The 23376-nt window shown below is 44.2% G+C and overlaps 1 protein-coding gene across 1 annotated transcript in view; it reads left to right on the top strand.

Moving 5' to 3' along the window:
* Positions 1-1150: 1150 nt before the first annotated feature.
* Positions 1151-23376, top strand: part of NELL1 (neural EGFL like 1) — a gene marked incomplete at both ends in the record, with an annotated part of 833612 nt that continues 811386 nt past the window's right edge. The window contains 2 exons of the mRNA XM_081240682.1: positions 1151-1205; positions 9558-9686. Of these exons, the coding sequence (XP_081096808.1) occupies positions 1151-1205; positions 9558-9686 (184 nt within the window). The remainder of the gene's footprint in view (positions 1206-9557; positions 9687-23376) is intronic.

Below are 23376 nucleotides of genomic sequence, written 5' to 3'. Positions count from 1 at the left end.
AGCTATTTCTAGGGAAGGCTCGGTTCCAGAAGGGGGTCACATAGAAGGAGGAGGACTTGACTTCTTTCCCACACTCCTAAAACAAAGCCCAGCTTTTCTCTCCCGGGAATGGTGTTCACTAGGGTCCCAGAGGGACTGCGGGACAGGCCTAAAAGTGACTATGATGGCTTTTGACAAAACCATCAAGAAAGTCACTCAAGGAAAAAAAATAAAAAAGGTTAGGAATTTCCCCTAAGTGGCAGCATCTGACCTGCGGAACCGGAAGGCTTACAAGTAGACCCCCCAAACCCCACCGTGGCTCGCTCGGGCTCAGCGACCCTTCTTCTGGGCCCCCTGCCTCAGCGCCCTCTCCCTGAACCTCCAAAGCGTGTACCCAGTCAGAGGGAACCACCGGGGAGAGGGGACAGGAGGTGCAGGTGGCGAGCCGCGACTCGGCCGTCATTCCCCTCAGGGCCCTACTCGCCCCTCGCCAACCAGTTGCCTAAGCAAATCCCGAGTAATTGTTTTCCGGGGAGGGGCTGGGCGCGCTCTTTGGCGCCACCTGGGTCGGGATTCCCTCTGGAAAAAAACCCACCCGCGGGGGCTCCGCGGTTCTTAGTCTCGACCAAGATGAACTGGGGCAACTTCTGCAGTCTCCAGCGCGGCACGGAGGCAGAGACAGCGGCGGTGGCGAGGCCGGCTCGTCTGGGCTGGAGAGCGTGAAGCCGAAGGGGTGCTTCCGCCTCCAGCTCCTCCCTTTTGCCCGCGGGTCCTGGGACTCCAGCTTCGGTGCTCCGAGTGGTAGCGGCTGCTGCGCCGTCCGCCCGGGTCTTTGCAGCGGAGGGGAAGCCGCTCCCAGCGCCGAGCGCAACCTGCCGGAGTGGCCGAGCCCCGCGCTCCCGCTCCAGCTCCGAGGAGAGCGCAGCCGCAGCGGGGCCCGGGGCCCGAGCAGGGTGCCGCCGCCCGCTCTGGGGGACGGGCTGGGGGCGGGGCGGCCGGGGCCGCCTTCCTGGGCGCGATCCCCGAGCGCAGCACCCGGCGCTGCTGAGCCACCTCCCCCGCCGCCCGCTAGCAAGTTTGGCGGCTGCGAGCCCGGCGCGCCTCGGGATCGAGGCGCATTTGTTTCCTCCTGGCTTCCGCGCGCCCAGTTCGGCGGGGACCCTTGGGAGCGATGCCGAAAGATGTGATCTTAATTGTGTGGTTTTGTGTGTGCACCGCCAGGACAGGTAAGCACGGCTGGGGCTGTCGGAGGGATCCAGGGATGGGGGGAGCCCCGCCGCTGTGCCCGGCGCCCACCTAGGCGTGAGGAGAGCTGGAGCTGAGCTCCGCGCTGGCCCGGGGAAGGGCGTGGATGGGTCCCTCGAACCTCTCTGCCCCGGTCCAGGTGAAAGGGCGAAAAGTGGGACTCACAGGCTGGAAGATGCCCCCCGAGGAGTGCCCCCTTCCCGGAGGACACGGCCTGGCGGACGCAGGAGTGAGGGGCGCGGCCATTCGGGCGCACCCTCCTGCTGCTAGTAACCGGCTTCCGGGTCGAAACCCACAGTAGGGCGGGCCCGCGAGCCCCACACCCGTGAACTGGACAGGTGCGGTGGAAACCGCTCTCCCTGCGCCCCGCCTGGCCGGGAAGGGGCAGCGGCGGGAGGCGCACCCGCAGAGGGAGCGCTTCCTGCCGGCGGGCGCTGCGAGGGCCGGGAGGACGCGGCGCGGGGTGAGGGCTGCGGGCGATCCTGGGATTCCGCGATCTCTTCCTCGTCCCCTCCTGACTCTTCTCCAGGGGAACTCCAGGAGTGGTCTCTCTTGCCACCCCTATTATCCCCCCCCACCAGAGGGCAGGACAAACTGGGGGGAACTGGAACTGTGGGAGCAATCCCGGGGAGATTCTCTCAAGCTCCGCACTAGTTTTCCCGTGCTATACCTGCACATTGGGGGTTGTGAAGGGGAGGCAAGGATAATTGGCGTAATATTCTGAAGTCCCCACTTCTTTCTGCCACCAGAGACGCAGTTGTGAGGACTCTAAGCGCGCCTCCTTCCTTCAGCTTCTACTCGCCCCCAGCCCCCATGTCCCCTGGGGTTTGGAGACCCTCTCTCAGCCGCCTTCTCCAGGGGACTAGTAGTAGATTTGGGAAGGTGGGGGTGGGGTGGGATGGAGGAGGAAATTGGCAAAAATAGGACCCTCCCCCGCGAGGTGGGGTGGGGCGTCGCGAGGTTTCATCCCTACGCTAGCCATCCTCGCCACGCGCGGCCGACTTTGCACCCCAGAATCGGTGTGTAGTCATTCCCTCTGCTCTTCTCTTTTTCTCTTTTATCACTCTCATTTCCCTTCTCTAGAGGCATAGCCTCCTTCCCATGCAGGGTTTATCTGTAGAGGGCTGGGGAGGGATGCCCGGCCTTGGTCCGCTCAAAAGTTCCCTCCGCTGGCCCTTTCCATTTTCCCCAGGACTGAGCGGGAAGCAGCTTTTCCTTTGCTTAATGAAAGAGCGGCGGGTGTGGATTTCTCCGCGGACAAAAGGAATCCCCATCCCTTTCCTATCTCCATCCGAGCTCCCCAGGCTGCCGAGATGCCAAGACTCGGTCCAGCCTAGAATAGGTGCTTCTTGAGTTCCAGCCCATCTAGATGGGTTAGTCTTTTAAAACCGAGAACACACTGGAAAAAACGCGCCCCCGGAAGATCAGGGCAGGCGAGGCTAGTGCAGAGCCTGGGCTAGCAGCCCTGCGTGCAGAGAATTTGGTGCTGGTGGGCATCTTACAGTGGAACCAAAGAGAGAGAAACTAGGTGGGGGAGAGGGCAGCGCATCGGGCATTTCACGTCTCAAGTGCGCGTCACTACCAAGTATACTTAACGCCCTTTGTTCTCATTACTCTTTTGAAAAGTCGGCAAAAAGTGCTTCCCCCAGAAGTGGACTGTGTCTCCAGGGCGCGTTGCTTTTGGAGATCTTTAACGACACTGTCTTTTCCCCTTCCCCACATCAAGCCCCTTTAAAACTTGTAAACATTCTCTTGTAGGGAAGATTTACTCCTGTATCCATTCATTCAGCGAAGAGTTGAGTGTCTTGCTGGGTGCCAGGATTGCTTATACAAAGAGGAACCGGCTTGCTTGACTTCCAGAAACTTACAGCTTAGCTGAGAATCTAGATAGAAACCGAAGAGCATTTTTATTGTACCGCTTGATGGGGGTGGGGGTACAGGAGTTTGTATTGAGGAAACAGAGGAGGGGCGGTAGGAGTGAATTCTGGGGAGGGGTGGTCGGTAGTCAGGGAAGGCTTTAATCAGGAGGTGATGTTTGAAAATTGTGTCTGGAAGGCTTTGTAGGGAGTTTTCCAGGTGCACAGAGTAGGGAAAGCATTCCAGGCAGAGGGCACAGCTTGTCCAAAGTCAAGGAAGCGTGGAAGGATCTGCCCATTGGTTGTGGCAGTTGCTTAGGGAGCTTGAGTTTTCCATGCCACTTGGTACTTTTTGAACATCAGAGGCTACCTATTTCTTCTACAAAAATTATCAGAAGAATGAGAAAGACGGGGGGAATTATATCTCACTTCTTTCACTTACAATTTCTTGCAGCTTGAGGTGGTCTGATGAGCAATTTTTTTCTTTGATTTTGCCCAGGAACCATCATACCAGCATCACACATCCATCCTCTGAGGTAGCTAAGCCTGGCTCTCAATTAGTTTATCAGGATCCAAACAGCCACTTGGAAAGTTTATTTGTCAAGTGGGACAATTGCTGTCTGGGCTGTTAACAGTCCAAGATGAAATAAACACGTGGTTCACTGAGTGAGCTGCTCAGATATCACTGCCTTTTAATGGAAATGAACAGATGGTATCAGGCACATTTTAATTAAAGCAGCACTGCAGTGCAGTAGCAGTTACATATGAAAAGATCTAATGATAGGTGTCACAGGAAGCTGCTTAAATTACTCATTGTTCAGAGAATTTGTTTTAAAGAGTAAAGTGGAGTCAAGAATAGGTCCTGTTCTCCAGTTCTGGTTATTTCTGGGTGAAAAAAATCTGAGATTTCCAGGTACATCACTAATAATGAAAATTTAGAAGGCTACAATAACAACAGTAATAATACATTATGTCCCTGAGTTTTCTCCAGTAACCTGAAGTGTGAATAATGTAAAACTCAGTGATTACTCCCCCATGGCTTTCAAGTGTGGTTTGGTCACCAGGGCAATGGTTAGAGGGAGCCCCTGGGGCTGAGCGAATGCCGTTTGCTGCCACCTTCTGGAAAGGAGAGCTTTTCTTTTAGAAGCACCTCCCAGGCAGTTCATTAACTATGAATTGAATAATAGAGCTGTGAACAAAAGCCCCCAGCCTCCAGTGATCATGTGAAACTTTGGCTGATTTGGAACAGGCATAGAGCATATTCTTTAAGGATGTTGCTTTTGGGGTAGTAAGAAACTTTGTAGGAGTCCAGAGGCCCAAATCCGATCAAATGGTTGTGAAATCCTGCTGGTAAATGAGGTCTTGGAGCATCTCTCCAGCATCGTATTCCCCTGCATGGGCCAGAGGAAAACAGCTGCCATCACGGACAGTGAGCTGGATTAGATTTGAAGTGCGCCAGATCCAGGAGGATTTGCTTGGGAGCTTAGGCCTGGGACCCTGAAGGTGGATTGAGTGGGCTTTGGGCCTCAACGCTCTCTGGGCTAGACCGAGGAGTGGCCAGCAGCAGGTGTCCTGGGAGATTAGGGTGGAGATTCTGAAGCTCAGAGCCAGGCCTCAAGTGCCTCTGCGACATTGACATGCTGCCTTTCAGGTTTTTAAAAATATTTTTTTTCCCCAGAAGCTTTTTATCCTGCTTAATTCCAATACCCAGCTTCAGCCATTTGAGAGCAGTTATGGCCAAAGTAGAAAACTTCAGTAGAGTTTCCTTGGAAAGGGCAAGAGCTCCATGCTTGGATAAGAAGCAGAAACATTAAAATACAAAAAATATTTTTATGGAACCAACACTTTCATACTGTATAAGGTTCAGGTGAAGCCTTGCAAATGCTGCCTTATTAATAGATTTTCTGATTTTTTAGGCAGTGGGCAAAGTGCTGTCTTTTACTCATCCAGCTATTGGCACCAGGTATTTTCATCTTGAAGGGGACCACTTAGAGAAAAGAATACAGTTCTGTTTCTGGAAGCCTAATTGATTTCTCTTGTTCTGTTTTAATGGGATGTTTTCATGACTAGAGCAATACAGTTATCTTAAAGCCAGGGAAGCCCCTTAGCTTGCAGGATATAGGGGGAGGGGTTAATATAGATTTAATATATAGACTTCACAAAGCACAGCCAGGGACTTCCCTGGTGGTGCAGTGGTTAAGAATCCGCCTGCCGATGCAGGGGACACGGGTTTGATCCCTGGTCGGGGAAGATCCCACATGCTGCGGAGCAACTAAGCCCGTGCACCACAACTACTGAGCCTGCGCTCTAGAGCCCGCGAGCCACAACTACTGAAGCCCACGTGCCTAGAGCCCATGCTCTGCAACAAGAGAAGCCACTGCAATGGGAAGCCCGCGCACCGCAATGCAGAGTAGCCCCCGCTCGCCGCAACTAGAGAAAGCCCACGCACAGCAACGAAGACCCGACGCAGCCAAAAAATAAATTAAAGAAAAAAAAAAAGCACGGCCAGAGTGAGAAGCCCTTCTAGGTCATCTGGGCATGTGGAGGGGTTGGGAAAATGGGAGCCACCTGTACCGTTTGTATGATTCCAGTGGAGTTGACCAGGGAGCTGGAATGGTCTGGAGAGCTGGTCCTATGAAAGACAGATGCAGCAGACCCCAGCTGGGCACCAGATATGTGCTAGAAGTGTTCATACAGTTATCACTGAAACCTCACGAGGCTGGGGGGCGGGTATTATCCCCATTTTACAGTTAAGGGAAATGAAGCTCGGAGAAGTGAAGTGATTTTTCCAAGGGCACAAATTTAGTAGGGAGAAGAGACAGGACTGAAAGTGGCTCTTAGTTTAGTGTTGTTTCCAGATTGAGATGTTCTCGCATGAAGATGGGAATCCAAGGGCACCATTGGGGTGTTCTGCCAGTTCTACAGAATCTGTGTGGGAGCCTTTTAGGCTTGTCCGGTTGCAGGGCTCCAAGTTTGGGAGATTCAAACATCTTAGGGATAACCATTATCGTGGGTCTTTAGTCCCCGCATTGGTCAATTACTGCCACAATAATATTGTATAACAAGCCACCCTAAACTCAAAGCAACATTTCTTTTGGTTCATGTGTCTGTCGGTTGGTTTGGTATTAGCTCACTGGGGCCAGGTTTGGCTGGGAGTCGTTCCAAACCCAGGTAGGGTGTCTGCTCCGTGTGTCTTAGTCTCCTTGGAGCAGTGGCCCAGTAGGGCCATGTTTTTCTCACTGTGATGCAGAGGTACAAGAGAACAGGCCCCACCACACAGGCACATCCAAGCCTCTGCTTGTGTGACATTGCTAACATCCTAATGACCCAAACTAGTTACATGGCTGGGCTCAAAGTCAAGGGATGGGGAGGTTTACTCCCATCCCTTGGAAGGACATGCAAAGCCACATAGCAAAGGGTGTGGCTATGGGAATAATAAAAAAAATCTTTAGATTTTTTTTAAAAATTTATTTTTGGCTGCACTGGATCTTCGTTGCTGCGAGCAGTCTTTCTCTAGTTGCCCTGAGTGGGGACCACTCTTGAGGCGCGCGTTTTGCGGTGGCTTCTCTTGGTGGAGAGCATGGGCTTTAGGCGCACGGGCTTCAGTAGTTGTGGCACACCGGCTCAGTAGTTGTGACTCGTGGGCTCTAGAGCGCAGGCTCAGTGGTTGTGGTGCATGGGTTGTGGTGCGTGCGCTCTGCAGCGTGTGGGATCTTCCCGGACCAAGGATGGAACCCGTGTCCTCTGCATTGGCAGGTGGATTCTTAACCACTGCGCCACCAGGGAAATCCAGGGGTAAAGATTTGAAGCCAAGAATTCAGTCAACCATATTCCTTTTAGAAAGTTTCCTGGGCTTGAATGCCCTCCTGTCCTCTCGTGGTATTCCCCAGGTATGCATATTGCCCTGAGATCACTGCCCCCAAAGCAATGATCATACATCCACTCATCAATTAATTAATCAGGTCCTAAATTCAGGGCCTGACATATATGAAGCCTTGTGCAAGACACTGAGGCTACAGGGATGCTTCCTTCCTCTTGTGTCCAGCTAAGGGCACATTTCCCAAACCACGTTTCAAATTCCTGGCCAGAGATAGACTAGTGTGGAGGTCCTCTGAGATCACTCTTCATTTAATTTCTGCCATGCACTATAGATCAAACTGAAATATTAGTTCCTTTCCTGCCTTTTCAAGGTGATCATAGAACTGCTGGTATCTGAGCTCACTTGGAGAAAAACATTCCCAGTCTCAACAAGAGGCTCATGGTGCTGTGACCTGGGCTGATACATGCCTGTTAGCGCAGTACTTCTTTGCACAGAGTAGGTACTCGGTCAGTCATCAGTCTTTGTGAATGGAGTCTGTGTCAAGCAAGTAGGATGTAACCTTAAGTGAGATCATAATCAGAGCACATAAATCAGAGCACATCCCACTCTTCCTCCCCTTAAACACATACCTTAAAGCCCTCCAGTGATACTCCATTGCAATTAGAATACCGTCCCTCTCCTTGTTGCGGCTCACAAGGCAGGGCCTACTCTGGGGCCTCATTTTCTACCACTCTCCCCCGGGCTCACTCTGCTCTGGCCACACTAGCCTTTTCAGTGTTTCCTCTACACGCCAAGTTTGTTCCTGGTTTGCATTTGCATTTTCTGTTCTCTAAACCTGGAAAGCTTTCCCCTCCAGATCTTCCCTTCCGGAATAACTGCACTATCGCCAGCTGCTATAGTCATCAGGTGTCTGCTCAGAGGAACCTTCCTCTACCACCCTTTTCAGCCTCCATCCAAGCTGCTTTCTGTTTCATAATTCTGTTTTATTTTCTTCGTGGCATTTATTGCCATCTCAAGCTATCTTATTTATGTATTTGTTTATTTTTTGCCATCTCCTCACCCGCTGCCCTAGGAATGCATGCCCAGGGAGGCCATCTCCAGTGCCTCGCAAGGCAGTGTGTGTGTTACATAAAAAGCACTCAGTCATATCTGTTGAAAAATGACTGAATGAATGAGTTGTCTTTGGGTAAACTGGTCTCGCATCTGGCTGCATTTCAGAGGACAAGGGGAAGCCTGACAAAAATTGAGAAGGCAGCTCTATGCACTGTGCCTTTAATTTAACCCTTTGTCCACCTTCGGCTCCAGAGACCCTTCCCAGAGCCACCTTCTGTTGACAGAAGCCTAGATTGCTGCAGCAGCCCCTGTTTCCTAACAGGAAAAGAGTGAGGAGAGGGTACATTTCCTTCTCCAGACCTGTGGGGAAAAGGGTGAGGGCAGGACAGATGAGATTGTCACAGCGCTTGATGCCCTGATGAAATGCACTCCATCTCTCTGGAACAAATTGGGTGTAAGCTCTCCAAATCTTGCCTCAGTGACTGCATTACCACCAGACAAACGTTGACAGTTGTTGCTGATTAAAAAATGTCCAACTGTGCAATCAGAATTGCACTACTGAGGTGCTAAGTGTAGACAGGCACAGCCTTTAGGAATGGCATAAACATAGTCCCTTGGAGTGATCGCTAGCCTTATTAATATATATAATTGGAAGCCACTTTGCAGTCATGAGTGAATCATTCTGCGGAACACCCTGTAGATGAGAGACAGGCTTAAGGATTTGCCTTTTTCAGATGAGGCAAGGGGGGCTCAGGGCCCTGTTTCTCTGTGCTAAGGTTCTCCAACAAGAGTTGTCAGGGTGTCTAACTTTTCATGAATCCCCTTGAAATCTGCATCCATTGTTCTGGGGATTCTCTTTCCTGGCCAGTCCCTCTGCCACCCTTATCCATCAGGGACAGGATCCCTCCCGTTTTCTTCCTCTTCATCGCAGGTGGTGTTGCCTCGTTCATAGTGCTCTGTGGAGGTGTTTCCTGGTGACGATGGTGTCAGATTTAACTACTCTATCAGTCTCTGAAGCAGGTAGATCAGGGCCACAATCCTGTATCCACAGTTCCCAAATCTAAAAAAGCTCAGAAACCCAAAGTTTCTTCTTAACTCACCTGACAGCAAAACCTACCCTGAGCTGAACTCCTTTGGTGGCAAAACCTGACCTGAACAGATATGAGGCTATTTATAGTCTTTATGTACACCAATTAGAGGACAATATCAGACTTTTTGCTCTACAAATATCGTGTTTGGTTATGGGGTACTGATGCAGACTTTGCTGAGGGTGTTACATAAAATGTAGTATATGGGCCATATTAGCTTTCCAACAGATGATCCAGTCTGAGTTCTGAAATATATTTGGCCCCTAGGGTTTTGCATAGGGATTATCAACCTATAATGGGGAATGGGAGAGGGGGAAGGGATGAAAAACCACAATATCAGTGGGGTTGATGGAGCAAAGAGTTGCCTTCATTTTCCATCCAGGGAAAGAGCATCTCTAAGCACTCATCACTGGGTTCCTTGTATTCCCTGCCACGCCTGGCCTCTGTCATTTCTGTTCCGTGTTGCCGCAAGCAAGTCAGCGTTTTAAGCCAAGATGGCTCTTTGTTCCTTTTCAGTGGTGGGCTTCGGGATGGATCCCCACCTTCAGATGGAGATTATCACTGAGCTCGACCTCGTGAACACCACCCTTGGAGTCACTCAGGTGTCTGGACTGCACAATACCAGCAAAGCATTTTTATTTAAAGGTAAAGGCATTTTTCTCCTTCGCATGGGGGCAGAACCTGGGGAGGAGGGTCTGTCTGGGGACTGTTCCTCTGGTGTGTATTTGTCGGAGGATCATCTCTGCTATTTCTCTTGTGTTACCGTCACGAGGAATGTTCAGAAATGCCGAGGGTGTTTAGATATTTGGGGGGTGTTCTGAGGGTGTGGGAGGGGGCAGTCGGGGGCGTGGTGATGAAATGTTTGGCTTGGCAGTGACATATTTCCCAGGGGATTTTGGTGGGGATCTGAAGTGGAATGAATTTGTAAAGTCCTTGAAAGCCATTGGCCAGCCACATTATTTTTACAGGATATTCCTTCTACTGTTATTCATATCTTTACCTATACCTATGCCCATTCCTGTTCCTATATCTTTATCTCTCATTTAATGGGTGGACCATGCACAAAGAGGATGTTTCATGGCTGCATTTTCTTAGAGGTACAGCTTACTTGTTTCTGCCCACTATAAACTTGACTATAATTCATTAAATTGTTCAACAAGCATTCATAAAGGCAGTATAGTGTGCTTCTTAAAAGCCTGGGCTCTGGAGCCTGACTGCCTGGGATTAAATTCCAACCCTACCACTTATTGACATTGCGACTTTGGGCGATTCCTTAGGCTGACTCTGCCTGTGTCTTCATCTGAAATAATAGTACCTAATGGGGCAGTTGCAAGGATTAGAGGAGCTAATCCATTAAAGTGGTTCAAACAGTGCCTGATAACATACTAAACCCCTGGTAAGTATTAGCTATTATTATGGAACTCCTATTGTGTACCAGGCAACATGCTAATAGTAGGATTATTAGTAAGAGTAAATAAATGTAGTGAGAGAAACAGTCATTACACAAGTAATTATTGACTTCCAATGGCTATACTAACCATGAACGGGGTGTATAGGTTGCCAAATAAGAGTATACAGGGAGATCTGAGTTATTGAGAGTGGGGAGATGGTGGTGGTCAGGAAAAGGCTACCCTGAAAAAGTGATATGTCAGCAGAAAAGTGAAAAATGAATAGAAAGCTTGGTGTGGGAAGAGGTGGCGGCTCAGAGCATTCTGGGCAGAGAAAGTAGTATGTAGGAAGGTCTTAAGGCAGAAACAAATGGAAAGACATTTAGCATGGCTGAAAGGTGGTGAGTGGCTGGAGAGGTAGGCAAGGGCTAGGTCACACTGGGCCCTGAAGGCAGAATTGATCTTTAGCTTATATGCGGGGGCTTGGGTGTACTGATGCTTTATGGCCAGTGTCTATTTTGATAGGTGGGAGGCCATGTACTTGTTAACTATTGCAAATATTACCCTTGCCCATAGGCCATGTTAGTTTTTTACTTTACTCTCAGATTAGTGGGGGCCTTTGATGAGTTGAAGAAGGGGAGTGATCTGATCAGATATGGCAGCCTAGCTATTCCTCTATGAAAATGCCTGGCAGGCTTCTTTTAACCCAGTCTTTTGTGAAGATAACAAAAGGATTATTTTAGAATGACTGAACCAACATTATGGGATGAGATATATATATTTCCTGTGCAGAGAATTTAAGCCTTCTTAATAATATACAGCACATCTACAGATATTATATAATAATATATAACAAAACTACGGATATGTTAATTTCCGCTTACTCTTACTAAGGAATTGGTGAAGTAAGTAAACTGGGCATGGTTAAGAGAATACAAACAGTAGATTAGTTTTCTCTTTGCATTGTGCAAGGTCTCTTCAGTTACTGTTGAGAGGCCATCCCATTCTTTTTTTTTTTTAACATCTTTATTGGAGTATAATTGCTTTACAATGATATGTTAGTTTCTGCTTTATAACGAAGTGAATCAGTTATACATATACATATATCCCTATATCTCTTCCCTGTTGCGTCTCCCTCCCTCCCACCCTCCCTATCCCACCCTTCTAGCTGGTCACAAAGCACCGAGCTGATCTCCCTGTGCTATGCGACTGTTCCCCACTAGCTATCTATTTTACATTTGGTAGTGTATATATGTCCATATATACACTACCACTCTCTCACTTTGTCCCAGCTTACCCTTCCCCCTCCCTGTGTCCTCAAGTCCGTTTTCTAGTAGGTTTGCATCTTTACTCCCGTCTTGCCCCTAGGTTCTTCATGACCATTTTTTTTTTTAGATTCCATATATATGTGTTAGCATACGGTATTTGTTTTTCTCTTTCTGACTTAACTTCACTCTGTATGACAGACTCTAGGTCCATCCACCTCACTACAAATAACTCAATTTCATTCCTTTTTATGGCTGAATAATATTCCATTGTATATATGTGCCACATCTTCTTTATCCATTCATCTGTCGATGGACACTTAGGTTGCTTCCATGTCCTAGCTATTGTAAATAGAGCTGCAATGAACATTGTGGTACATGACTCGTTTTGAATTATGGTTTTCTCAGGGTATATGCCCAGTAGTGGGATTGCTGGCTCGTATGGTAGTTCTATTTGTAGTTTTTTAAGGAACCTCCATACTGTTCTCCATAGTAGCTGTATCAATTTACATTCCCACCAACAGTGTATGAGGGTTCCCTCTTCTCCACACCCTCTCCAGCATTTACTGTTTGTAGATTTTTTGATGATGGCCATTCTGACCGGTGTGAGATGATATCTCATTGTAGTTTTGATTTGCATTTCTCTAATAATTAGTGATGTTGAGCATCCTTTCATGTGTTTGTTGGCAATCTGTTTATATCTCTCCCCAGTAAGTGGAGAGATATACCATGTTCTTGGATTGGAAGAATCAACATTGTGAAAATGACTATACTACCCAAAGCAATCTACAGATTCAGTGCAATCCCTATCAAACTACCACTGGTGGGGCTTCCCTGGTGGCGCAGTGGTTGAGAGTCCGCCTGCCAATGCAGGCAACATGGGTTCGTGACCCGGTCCAGGAGGATCCCACATGCCGTGGAGTGGCTGGGCCGTGAGCCATGGCCACTGAGCCTGCACATCCGGAGCCTGTGCTCCGCAACGGGAGAGGTCACAACAGTGAGAGGCCTGTGTACCACAAAAAAACCCCAAAAAACAAAAAAAAAACAAAAATGGATTAAAGACCTAAATATAAGGCCAGACGCTAAAACTCTTACAGGAAAACATAGGCAGAACACTCTATGACATATATCACAGCAAGATCCTTTTTGACCCACCTCCTAGAGAAATGGAAATCAAAACAAAAATAAACACATGGGACCTAATGAAACTTCAAAGCTTTTGCACAGCAAAGGAAACCATAAACAAGATGAAAAGACAACTCTCAGAATGGGAGGAAGTATTTGCAAATGAAGCAACTGACAAAGGATTAATTTCCAAAATTTACAAGCAGCTCATGCAGCTCAATATCAAGAAAACAAACAACCCGATCCAAAAATAGGCAGAAGACCTAAATAGACATTTCACCATCCCATTCTTGATTTGAGAAGTGCTGCTGACACTGTGCCAACAGAGTTGCTATGGAAGCCTGGCTCATCTGTAAGCTTCATGAAAGCAGAAGTCTTCCTGTCTAAATACCCCTACATCTCTAAGGCCAAGTATTGTGCATGGCACACAGTAGGTGACACGTAAACATTTTGAATTGAATTAAAATTTTCTCTGTCCAATGTGCTCTATGAAAGGCTTGTTGCCTACTTTATATGCTGGTCATTCACTCATTTATTTATTCCCTGGGCTAGATCTCTGCTTTCTAATTTGTGTGTTCTCTGCTTTAGCAGCTGCTTTTGGGATGTCTACCATCCCAAATCTCTCCAACAATAGGGAGAGCTTTTCAACTTCTTTGCTGGGAAGAGTAACTTTATTATGGGACTTTGAGGAGGGTTTTCCCTTTCAAGGTCTCTTGTGATTACCTTACCTGGATAATCTCTCCATCTCTGGATCTGTAATTTAATCACATCTGCAAAGTCCATCTGCCATGTAAGGTAACATATTTCATAGGTTTTGGCAATTAGGACATTGACATTTTTGGGGAGCCATTATTCTGCTTACCACAAAGTCTGCCCACTGGCCCCCAAAGATTCATGTCTGCCCCACATGCAAAATACATTCACCCCATTCCAATATCTCCAAAGGTCTTAACCAATTATAATATCAGCTCAGAGTCTAAAATCTCATCCACTCATCAGTTGAAAAATTCCACTATCTAAATAATCTAAATCAGGTATGAGTGGGACTCTGAGTATTTGCCATTTTGGAGCAAAATTACTCTTTATCTGTGGATCTGTGAAACTAGAAAACAAGTAATCTGCTTGCAAAATATAATACTGGGACAGGTATAGGATGCCTGTTATAGAAAGGGAAAATTGGAAAGAAGAAAGGGGTCACCAGGCTCAAGACAATGTGAAATCCAGCAGGGCAAACTCCACTGGGTTCAGGGCCTGAGGATCATTCTCTATGGTCCTTGGCTCTGCCTTCTGGGCTTGTGACTCATTCCTCTGAATCATTCTTTTTCACGAACAGTAGCATAGGTTTGTAGTTGAATAGTTTTATCAACCTGTTTCTTGCTTATTGAATTTTGGGAGTCGATCAGCCTTCTTTCATTTCATGTTCTTTCTGTCCCCTTCAGTCCAAATTGGCAGTGTTTCTGCTGGTATAACATTCTCACGAGCCCGGAGGGTCTGCTGTCCATTAGACAAAAGGCTCATTTACAGATCTTTCCGAGATAATCTAATCTCTGTTTCTGACTTCTGCTGGGATGGCTGAGGGGATCCATGAATTCCAACCATGATCTCTTCAAAGAACCCTCTGTGTGATTGAATATTCTGACACTTTGGTCCTTCAGAGTCACTAGCAAAAGGTGGTTCAGCCACACCCTTGGCTTTGTTCCAGAGTAGACTTTGCTGACAGTGAATCTCCTAATTTTATTGTCTTTTCCCATCTGGATAGGCTGGGAATTCTGCATATAATCAGTCCTGGTTCCTTTTTGCTCAACAGCTCTTCCCTCAATCTGTCTTTTTCTTCTTACCTTTTACTATAAGCAGCAAAGAGAAACCAGGCTGAAACTTCAACACTTTGCTTGGAAATCAGAGTCAAAAGTGGGCTTTAAAAAGGGCTGAAATCAAGGTGTTGGCAGAGCTGTGTTCCTTCTAGAGCCTCTATAGGATAATCCGTTTATTGTTTTTCCAGCTTCTAGAGGCTGCTACATTCCTTGGCTTGTGGGCGCATCACTTCAACCTCTGCTTCTGAGGTGACATTTCCTTCTCTATGTTTCTGTCATGTTTTCTTCTCTGGTACTGACTCTTCTGCCCCCTTTTTCCCTTATAAGGACCCTTATGGGTCCTTTTCCCTATATTGGGTCCACCTGGATAATCCAGGATAATTTCTTCATATTAAGATCCATAACTCAGTCACATCTGCAGTGTCTCTTTTGCTGTGTAAAGTAATGTATTTATAGATTTTGGGGATAAAGATGCAGACATCTTTTGGGGGTAGGGCAGAAATGTGAGCAATATGATATTTCCGGTTTCCTCCAGATAAGTACTCCTTTCCAGTGCAGCACTGCCCCACAAAAATATAAGTAAGTGAGCCATATCTGTAATTTTAATTTTTGTCGTAGCTGCATTAAACATGTAAAAAGAAACAAATGAAATTAATTTTAACTATACATTTTATTTAACCCAATATATGAAAAATATTATCATTTCAACATATGGTCAATACAAAAAAATTATTAATGAAATATTTTACATTTTTTTCAAAGTCTTCAAAATCTAGTCTATAATTTATAGTTACAGTTACAGTATACAGTAGATTTGCCAAGTTATTCCATACATAGTTTTAAGTATCATTAAAAAATTTAACAGCTTTGTTAATGTGTAATTGCTTATAATAAGCTGTGCATATTCAGACTGTATCGATTGTTAATTCTGATATGTGATTGCACCGGTGAAACCATCATCACAATCAAGATAATGAGCATACCTATCACCCCCAAAGTTTCCTCTTTTTAAAATGATCCCTCCGTCCTATATTTCCCAACCCCCATCTGCAGGCAACTACTAATCTGCTTTCTGTCACTATACAGTAGTTTGCATTTTCTAGACATTTTATATAAATAGAATTATACAGTGTCTACTATTTTTTTTGTTTTTGGATCTGAATTCTTTCACCTATCATAGTTATTTCGAGATTAATCATATAATAACATGTAAAGTGCTTTTCTTGTAGCCAGTATATAGATGGGGTCTTACTTTTTTTTAAAAACCAGTATGATAATTTCTGTTCATCGAGGTATTTAGATCATTTATATTAATGTGATTATTGACACTGTCATATTTAAATCTATGTTTTTGTTGTTTGCTTTCTATCTGTCTATCTATTCTTTGTTTCCTTTTTTCCCTCTTTCTGGCTTCTTTTAGATTAATTGAACTTTTTAACTGATTTTTTAAAAACTCTTTTGTTGGCTTACTCATTGTTTCATTATTTTAGTGGTTGTCTTAGGGTTTATAGTATACATCTTTAAATGGCAACAGTGTACCTTCAGGTGATACAACTTTATGTATATAATAAGTATATTTCAAGAGTATACGTCTCTCCCCCGACATTGTACTATTGTTGTCATACATTTTACTTTTAATTCTGTTATAAACTCCATATTACATTGTTGTTATTTTTATTAATTAATCAATTACCTTTTGAACATATTTAGATAATAAAAAAATCAATCACATGTTTACTCTTTTTTTTTTTTTTTGTGGTATGTGGGCCTCTCACTGTTGTGGCCTCTCCCGTTGCGGAGCACAGGCTCCGGACACGCAGGCCCAGTGGCCACGGCCCACGGGCCCAGCCGCTCCGTGGCACGCGGGACCCTCCCAATCCGGGGCACGAACCCGCGTCCCCTGCATCGGCAGGCGGACTCCCAACCACTGTGCCACCAGGGAAGCCCGTGGATCCTACTTATAAGATTTGTTAGATGGCTCAGAGCAGTGCTAGTGCTAGTATATAGAATAGAATTAATTATTTCCCATCACTGAGGCAAGACCTTCTGTGTACTCTACCCAGTGCCCCATGAATCATGGGGTTTTCCAGTTTGAGTGGTGAGAATAGGTACTCTTCTTGGCCCTGTGTGTATGCCAGGCACTGTTGCCTTTTGGGCAGTTTTTCTATGTCAGCTGAGAGAGTTCCATATTTTTCTCTCTGCCGTTATCTCTCATGTGTGCTGTCCTGTGAAATCTAGGTGCCTTGGTCTCCCCACACTCTCAGCTTCTTCACCTCAATTTGAGTGAAGACTGCTGGGCTTTGCCCGCATTTCTCTTCCCTATGGCACAGCCTGGAAACTCTCTCAGAGGGGTAAACTTGGGTAATTGTAGGGCTCATCTCTTTTGTTTTCCATCTCTTGAGGGTCACTGTTCTTCATTGACTGATGTCCAGTGTCTTGAAAACTTCCATTGCATTGAATATTCATTTAAATTCAAACTAATTCAAATTAAATAAAATTAAAAATTAATTTCCTCCACCACACTAGTCATATTTCAAGTGCTCTAATGCCATATGTGGCTTGGGGTTACTATATTGGACAGTGCAGGTCTAGAGAGGCTCAGAGATGTTAGCGTTTCACCACAGTTCAGTTAATATGAGCAAGTTAAGAAATTCTATCTTTCAAGTTTAATACATGATAGTAAGTAGCAAACTACTTAATCATTCCTCTATCTCAAAGTGCCTCCATTTACTCACTGATAAAATGGGGTAGTAATAATACTTACTATATATGGTTGTAGTGAGGATGAAGTAAATTAATACACATAATAAATGAATACACATTAATACACACAATACACTGTATTTGGTACATGGCAAACTCTTGTTAAATGTGAGTCCATGCATTTTTAAGTAATAGGGTATAACTTTGGTCTTCTTCTCCTATGTGTATCATCTGTCTTGTGTGTTATTAATGTCAGATTTTTAAAAAAATTTATTTATTTTATTTATTTATTTTTGGCTGTGTTGGGTCTTCACTGCTGCATGTGGGCTTTCTCTAGTTGCAGCAAGTGGGGGCTACTCTTTGTTGCGGTGCGTGGCCTTCTCATTGCAGTGGCTTCTTTTTTTGCGGAGCATGGGTTCTAAGCACATGGGCTTCAGTAGTTGTGGCACGCGGGCTCAGTAGTTCTGGCGCATGGGCTTAGTTGCTCTGCGGCATGTGGGAACTTCCTGGACCAGGGCTCGAACCCATGTCCACTGTAGTGGCAGGTGGATCGTTAACCACTGCACCACCAGGAAGTCCCTTAATGTCAGATTTTAACTTGCAGAGGTAACTTGGGATAGTGGGAAAAGCAGAGGATTGGGGAGGAGGCAGGAGATCAGGGGTTAGCACTTTCTATGTATTAATTTATTTTACCTTACTACAACCATATAAGGTAATTATTATCATGCTTCCATTTTAACAGTAAGTAAATGGAAGTACCTTGAGGCAGTACTTAGGGGGACCAGTGGATATGTCTCTTAATGTCTTCCAGCCTCAGTTTCCTCATCTGGAAATGGGATTGATTGTAAGAATTAAATGACAATGTGTGAGAAAGTACTTTGAAAAATAAGTATAACTGATGCTGCCTGGGTGGGAGCTAAGCCAGAGCCAGAGCCCCAGAGACACGGAAACATGGAAGTCTGAGGCGACATGTATCACCCTGGCTGTCCTGCTACTGTGGCTTGTTCTGTTCCCCTCTGCCACGCACTCATTTTCCCATGAGCTGGAAGTGGATCTCCCCACTGCCTGAGACAGGTTGCCTTGTGGAAATGAAAAAAAAACCTATTATATATAGTATGGATAAACAATCAGGTCCTACTGTATAGCACAGGGAACTATATTCAATATCCTGTAATAAACCATAATGGAAAAGAATATGAAAAATAATATATATAGATATATAACTGAATCACTTTGCTGTATACCAGAAAATAAGACAACATTGTAAATCAACCATACTTCAATAAAATAAATTAAAAAAAAAGAAAAAAGAGAAAAATAGAAAGTATAAAAAACAAATTCATTCTTCTTTCCTTCCTTTATTTTTATTTCTTCTCCTATTTTACCATCCTAAGTCCAGCTCTGAGTTGATGTGTATTGAGGGAGTGAAAACCTTCATTTCAATGCTAGCCTCTTAATATTGATAAATTTAAGTAGAAAGCTCAGTTAACTGGAAGCACTCCTATCATACCAGCTCCAAAGCCTGATAGGATTTATTTTCTGGCTACTCAGCTTTTTAAGGTTATCTTTGTCACTGCTGTCCTTGTAGAGTGTAAAGGCTTGAATGAGGAAGATTTTTATTGTCTTCTTACCTGAAATAAATCATATTTTAATAGGGATTGGTGATGGGGGTGGGGAGAATAAATGGCTATGTGTAAGACTGTCATAGATCTTCTCTAAGCTGAAAAACATCCTAAATATTGAATACCAGAATCAGAGTTTCAAAAATCATTCTGGAATATTTTGCTTTGCTTTGAGTGGGACTCAGAGAAGCTCTGATGGTTTGGGACTGTACTTCTCCCTGGCTGGCCATGTCTTAGCGTTGAGTAGTTGGGAGGATTTGTCTGTCTATTGGTGTTTCATTTATAAAAGTGAATTAGAATATACATGAGTGCAAATTCTTTAATGCGTTACTTTCTTTTTCCTGTCAGGAAAGTGCTACCTTTTAGGAGTCCTACATTAGGAGAATTTCTAAAGAAAAAGTAGTATCTTTCCAGTAGCTTGTTCTATGTGACAAGATAGAACAAAGGCTAATGTGGGATACTTTGAGGAGAAGATTGAGGCTTTTAGCACCTATTTGCATTCTAGGCTTTGAGCTAGATGTTGGGGAAGACACAGATGAATAAGGCAAAGATCCTGGCTGCAAGAGGGTACAGGCTAGAAGGCAAACACAGCATGTCGTCAGACATTGTAACGTAGAGGACAAGAGGATTGGCTTGCAGCGGGGTGTGGATAAAGTATGTTGAAGAGAGAAATTTCTTCTCACTGGCTAACCTGGGGAAGGCTCCCTGGGGAAGGTGGCACCTGAACAAGAACTTGAAAGATGGATAGGAAGTAAATCCGTTTCTGTTTCATAGGAGCACTGCCTATGTATAATCATTTTTACAAGATGGTGCTTGAAGTTTGAGCCATAGCTCTTAATACTTAGAAAATCTGAGTAAGATGGAGTTACCCAAAGGGTCTGTTTAATGCTGATCTTCCAGATTTCCTGCCACCCACTATTGCCCAAGTCTAAATTGTTTTTTCTGTTGATTGGATGCGCCTAGTCGCTAATTACCTCTGAGAGCATTTCCGAGTCAACCGCACTTTGAGTGGAGTGATTTAGTATAACTTTGCATTTAATCAATTAGTGGAGTGATTCAATTCACATGCCAACGTCTCCCAAATATAGGTATTTTTTTGCTCTTGCCAAAAAACAAAAAGCAAAAACAAACAAACCCTCAAGCAAGCTGTAGGAGTGGAGTGGGTTTACAAGTTCCTCTCTGGGGCAAATTAACACCTGCACTGGCATATTCTGCAAAATCATTCAATGGCTATGTGAGTAAATGGATGTCATAGATCAAATAAGCTCTGTCTTTGTTTCCCAAAACTGCCCACTTCTAACATCTGCACTAAAATCTATTTTCTCAGTCATGCTCCTTTTCCTATCAAATTGTACATTAAGGAAAGCAGAGATAGAGAGAGACAGCATAGAATGTAAAAAGATAATAATTCTTTTAGAAACTATTAGGTATAAGAGCCAATTCCATACTAACAAATTGACCTTGGTCAAATTACCTCTTAGGATTTGTTTCTTCTCTGGACATTAAGTAATAATGGTAGTGTCTATGATACAAGATATTTTTAAGGGTTAATTTAGATAGTATAAATTTATTGTAAGCCATAAAAAGAAATTGAAAATGTTAGTCAATATTATTATTAAGAGTATTTATTCAGAAAAATATACTTTTAAAAATTAAATAAATATTTAACAGGTACCTACTATGTTTTAGGCACTCTTTCAAACACCAGGAATATAGCAGTGAGCAAATCAGAAGTCTGGCTCTTAAGGGTAAACAGACAACAAGCAAATAAATAGGTATAAAGTAAGTTCAGATAACTTTAAACAATTAATGTATTTACAGTCAGAAAAATATTTCTGTTTCATTTTCTCTCAAGGAGTATATATTTGCAGTTACCTACTTACTTAATTCCTAATAAGGATGGATAACTGTTGTCTGACCTCCATTTTTTTTTTAAAAGAAGGGTTATCTCAACTCCTAAAATTTATCTGCCTTTTAATCCTTCCACCAACATTCTTGTATATGTACTGTTTTCATGTCCATTATACAGATGAAGAAACTGAGACCCAGAGAGTTCCAGTAACTGACATTAGTTGTAGTGACAGACATAGGATTTAAATTCAGGAGTCTATACCTGCAGAGTTTGTGCAGGTCCCAATCTGTCTCATGGCTGTTTTTCCCTACTTCATGATGGTGGGAAAGACAAAATAGGTGCAATATGCTAGAGATATATCTTCTTCTAAGAGACACCAAAGGACAATCTGCCAAAATATATTTTGGCAGGTATTTTATTTATTTATTTATTTATTTATTTAACATCTTTATTGGAGTATAATTGCTTTACAATGGTGTGTTAGTTTCTGTTTTATAACACAGTGAATCAGCTATACATATACATATATCCCCATATCTCCTCCCTCTTGCATCTCCCTCCCACCCTCCCTATCCCACCCCTCTAGGTGGTCACAAAGCACCGAGCTGATCTCCCTGTGCTATGCGGCTGCTTCCCACTAGTTATCTATTTTGCATTTGGTAGTGTATATATGGCCATGCCACTCTCTCACTTCGTACCAGCTTACCCTTCCCCCTCCCCATGTCCACAAGTCCATTCTCTACATCTGCGTCTTTATTCCTTGGCAGGTATTTTAAATCAACCAGGACAGATGGTTGTTTTGTAAGCTGATGAATTTCATTTAATAGAGTTTTTAATAATTCCTTCACTTGGAGGGTCCTGCTGAATATCTGGAGATGAATACCTGGTAATCTGTTTGGCTGCTTAAAGAGAACATGCAAGAAAATCAGAATTAACCATGGAGCTACAGTTTAATATGTGTCCATTTAAAATGTAGTAGTCTCTGTGGCCATTTGACCAGCGCTTTCTTGAGAGGGCATTGTGGGAGAATTAGCTCCACCTTAACTGCTGTGCTCTTTAATGAATGCTGTGATTCTTAATTGGGGTTTATTTTAACATATTGGGACTAAATTCTTTTCTGTGGGAACACATCTCCAAAATTAGAATGTAAATCAGTGGAGAAAATATGATTTGATATGCAAATATTTTATTTAAATACAACTTTTCAGGGATGCAGCCAGTGTATGAAGGGGAGCCAAGATGTTCTGATAAGCTAGGCTTGCTCAGCCCTCATGCTTACAGTCTGTGAAAAAATAAGGCACACACACCATCTGGCAGCATGGGGTCGCAGAGCATGCACTGCCCCGGGAGCCTGGGAACCCAGGGTGTAGCTTGGCTCTTTCACTGTTGATTCCTGGGTATATCCCTTGACTTCTCTGGACCTCAGGTCTTTAAAGTCATAGAATATTTAGCTTGACAAGGAATTATTTTGCAAAAGAAAAGAAAAATGTGGACAAGCACAAGGCGACAACACTGTAGCTGTTTTCTAGAATCAACAAATGTTAATATTTTGTCATATTGTTTAGAGACTTACAAAACATTAGACTAAGTTGAAGTCTATATTCCCCTCCCTGTTCTTTCTCTCTCTCAACCTCCTTAAAGGCCATCACTAACATGGTTGATTAGTATTTAGTCCATTTGTGTATATGTAGGTGTGTATGTATGTGTTTGCACGTTTATATATTGCCACATTTATGTTTTTGTATGTGTCCATACACAAAATACATAACAGAGGGGGTGTAAGTGTAGGGGCTAACTACAGCCTTTGGAACCAGATGGCCTAGATTCAAATCCCAGATATGACTCTCAATAGCTGTATCACCTTGGGGAAGTTCTTTAACCTCTCTTTGCCTCATTTTGCCCAGGTGTAATATGGGGATAATAAAGCATCTATCTTCAGATTGTTCTGTGGGTTGACTTGATTCATGTAATATATTAGAATATTATTGGGCATATAGTAAACATTTGGCAAATGTTAGCTGTTGCTTTGTGTGGCTTAAGACATATAAATGGCATCATATAGTATGGACCTTTCTGAAACTTTTTATAGTCACCATTATTCTTTTGAGGATGAATAGATCTAGTTCATTAGTTTGAACTGGTGTATAACCCCACAATGTATTCATTCGCCTATTGGTGGAAACTTGGCTTGATTCAGATTTCTGACAAACAATACTTAAAGGTACATCTTTGTGCATGCTTCCTTGCCCATGGTTCTTAAATTCTTGAAATACATACCTCACTATAGAGAGGCTTCTTTAAGGGAATCCTTAATTGTCCAATAATCCATTAGTCCAATCCTATGGTTGGTCGCCTGGTGATGGAAGTAACACCACATCGTGATGCAGCTCATATTACTTTTGGAATTCTCTGTTAGAAATAATTTAAAGGAAGACCAATTTTGGTTTAATGCTGTGCCCTTGCATTGATCCCATCTAAATCACTTTAGTCACATTGGCCACCTCTTGGTTCCTTGACTCCCCCAAGATTTTCCCTGACCCACGCCATCATTCCTGCTTGCCTTTTGCCT

The sequence above is a fragment of the Mesoplodon bidens genome (genome assembly GCF_964165515.1).
Source record: "Mesoplodon bidens genome assembly, chromosome: 7".
In the NCBI taxonomy this organism is placed as follows: Eukaryota; Metazoa; Chordata; class Mammalia; order Artiodactyla; family Ziphiidae; genus Mesoplodon; species Mesoplodon bidens.
The sequence above is the reverse complement of the archived record's forward strand: the minus strand, read 5'-3'. Positions and strand labels throughout refer to the sequence as shown.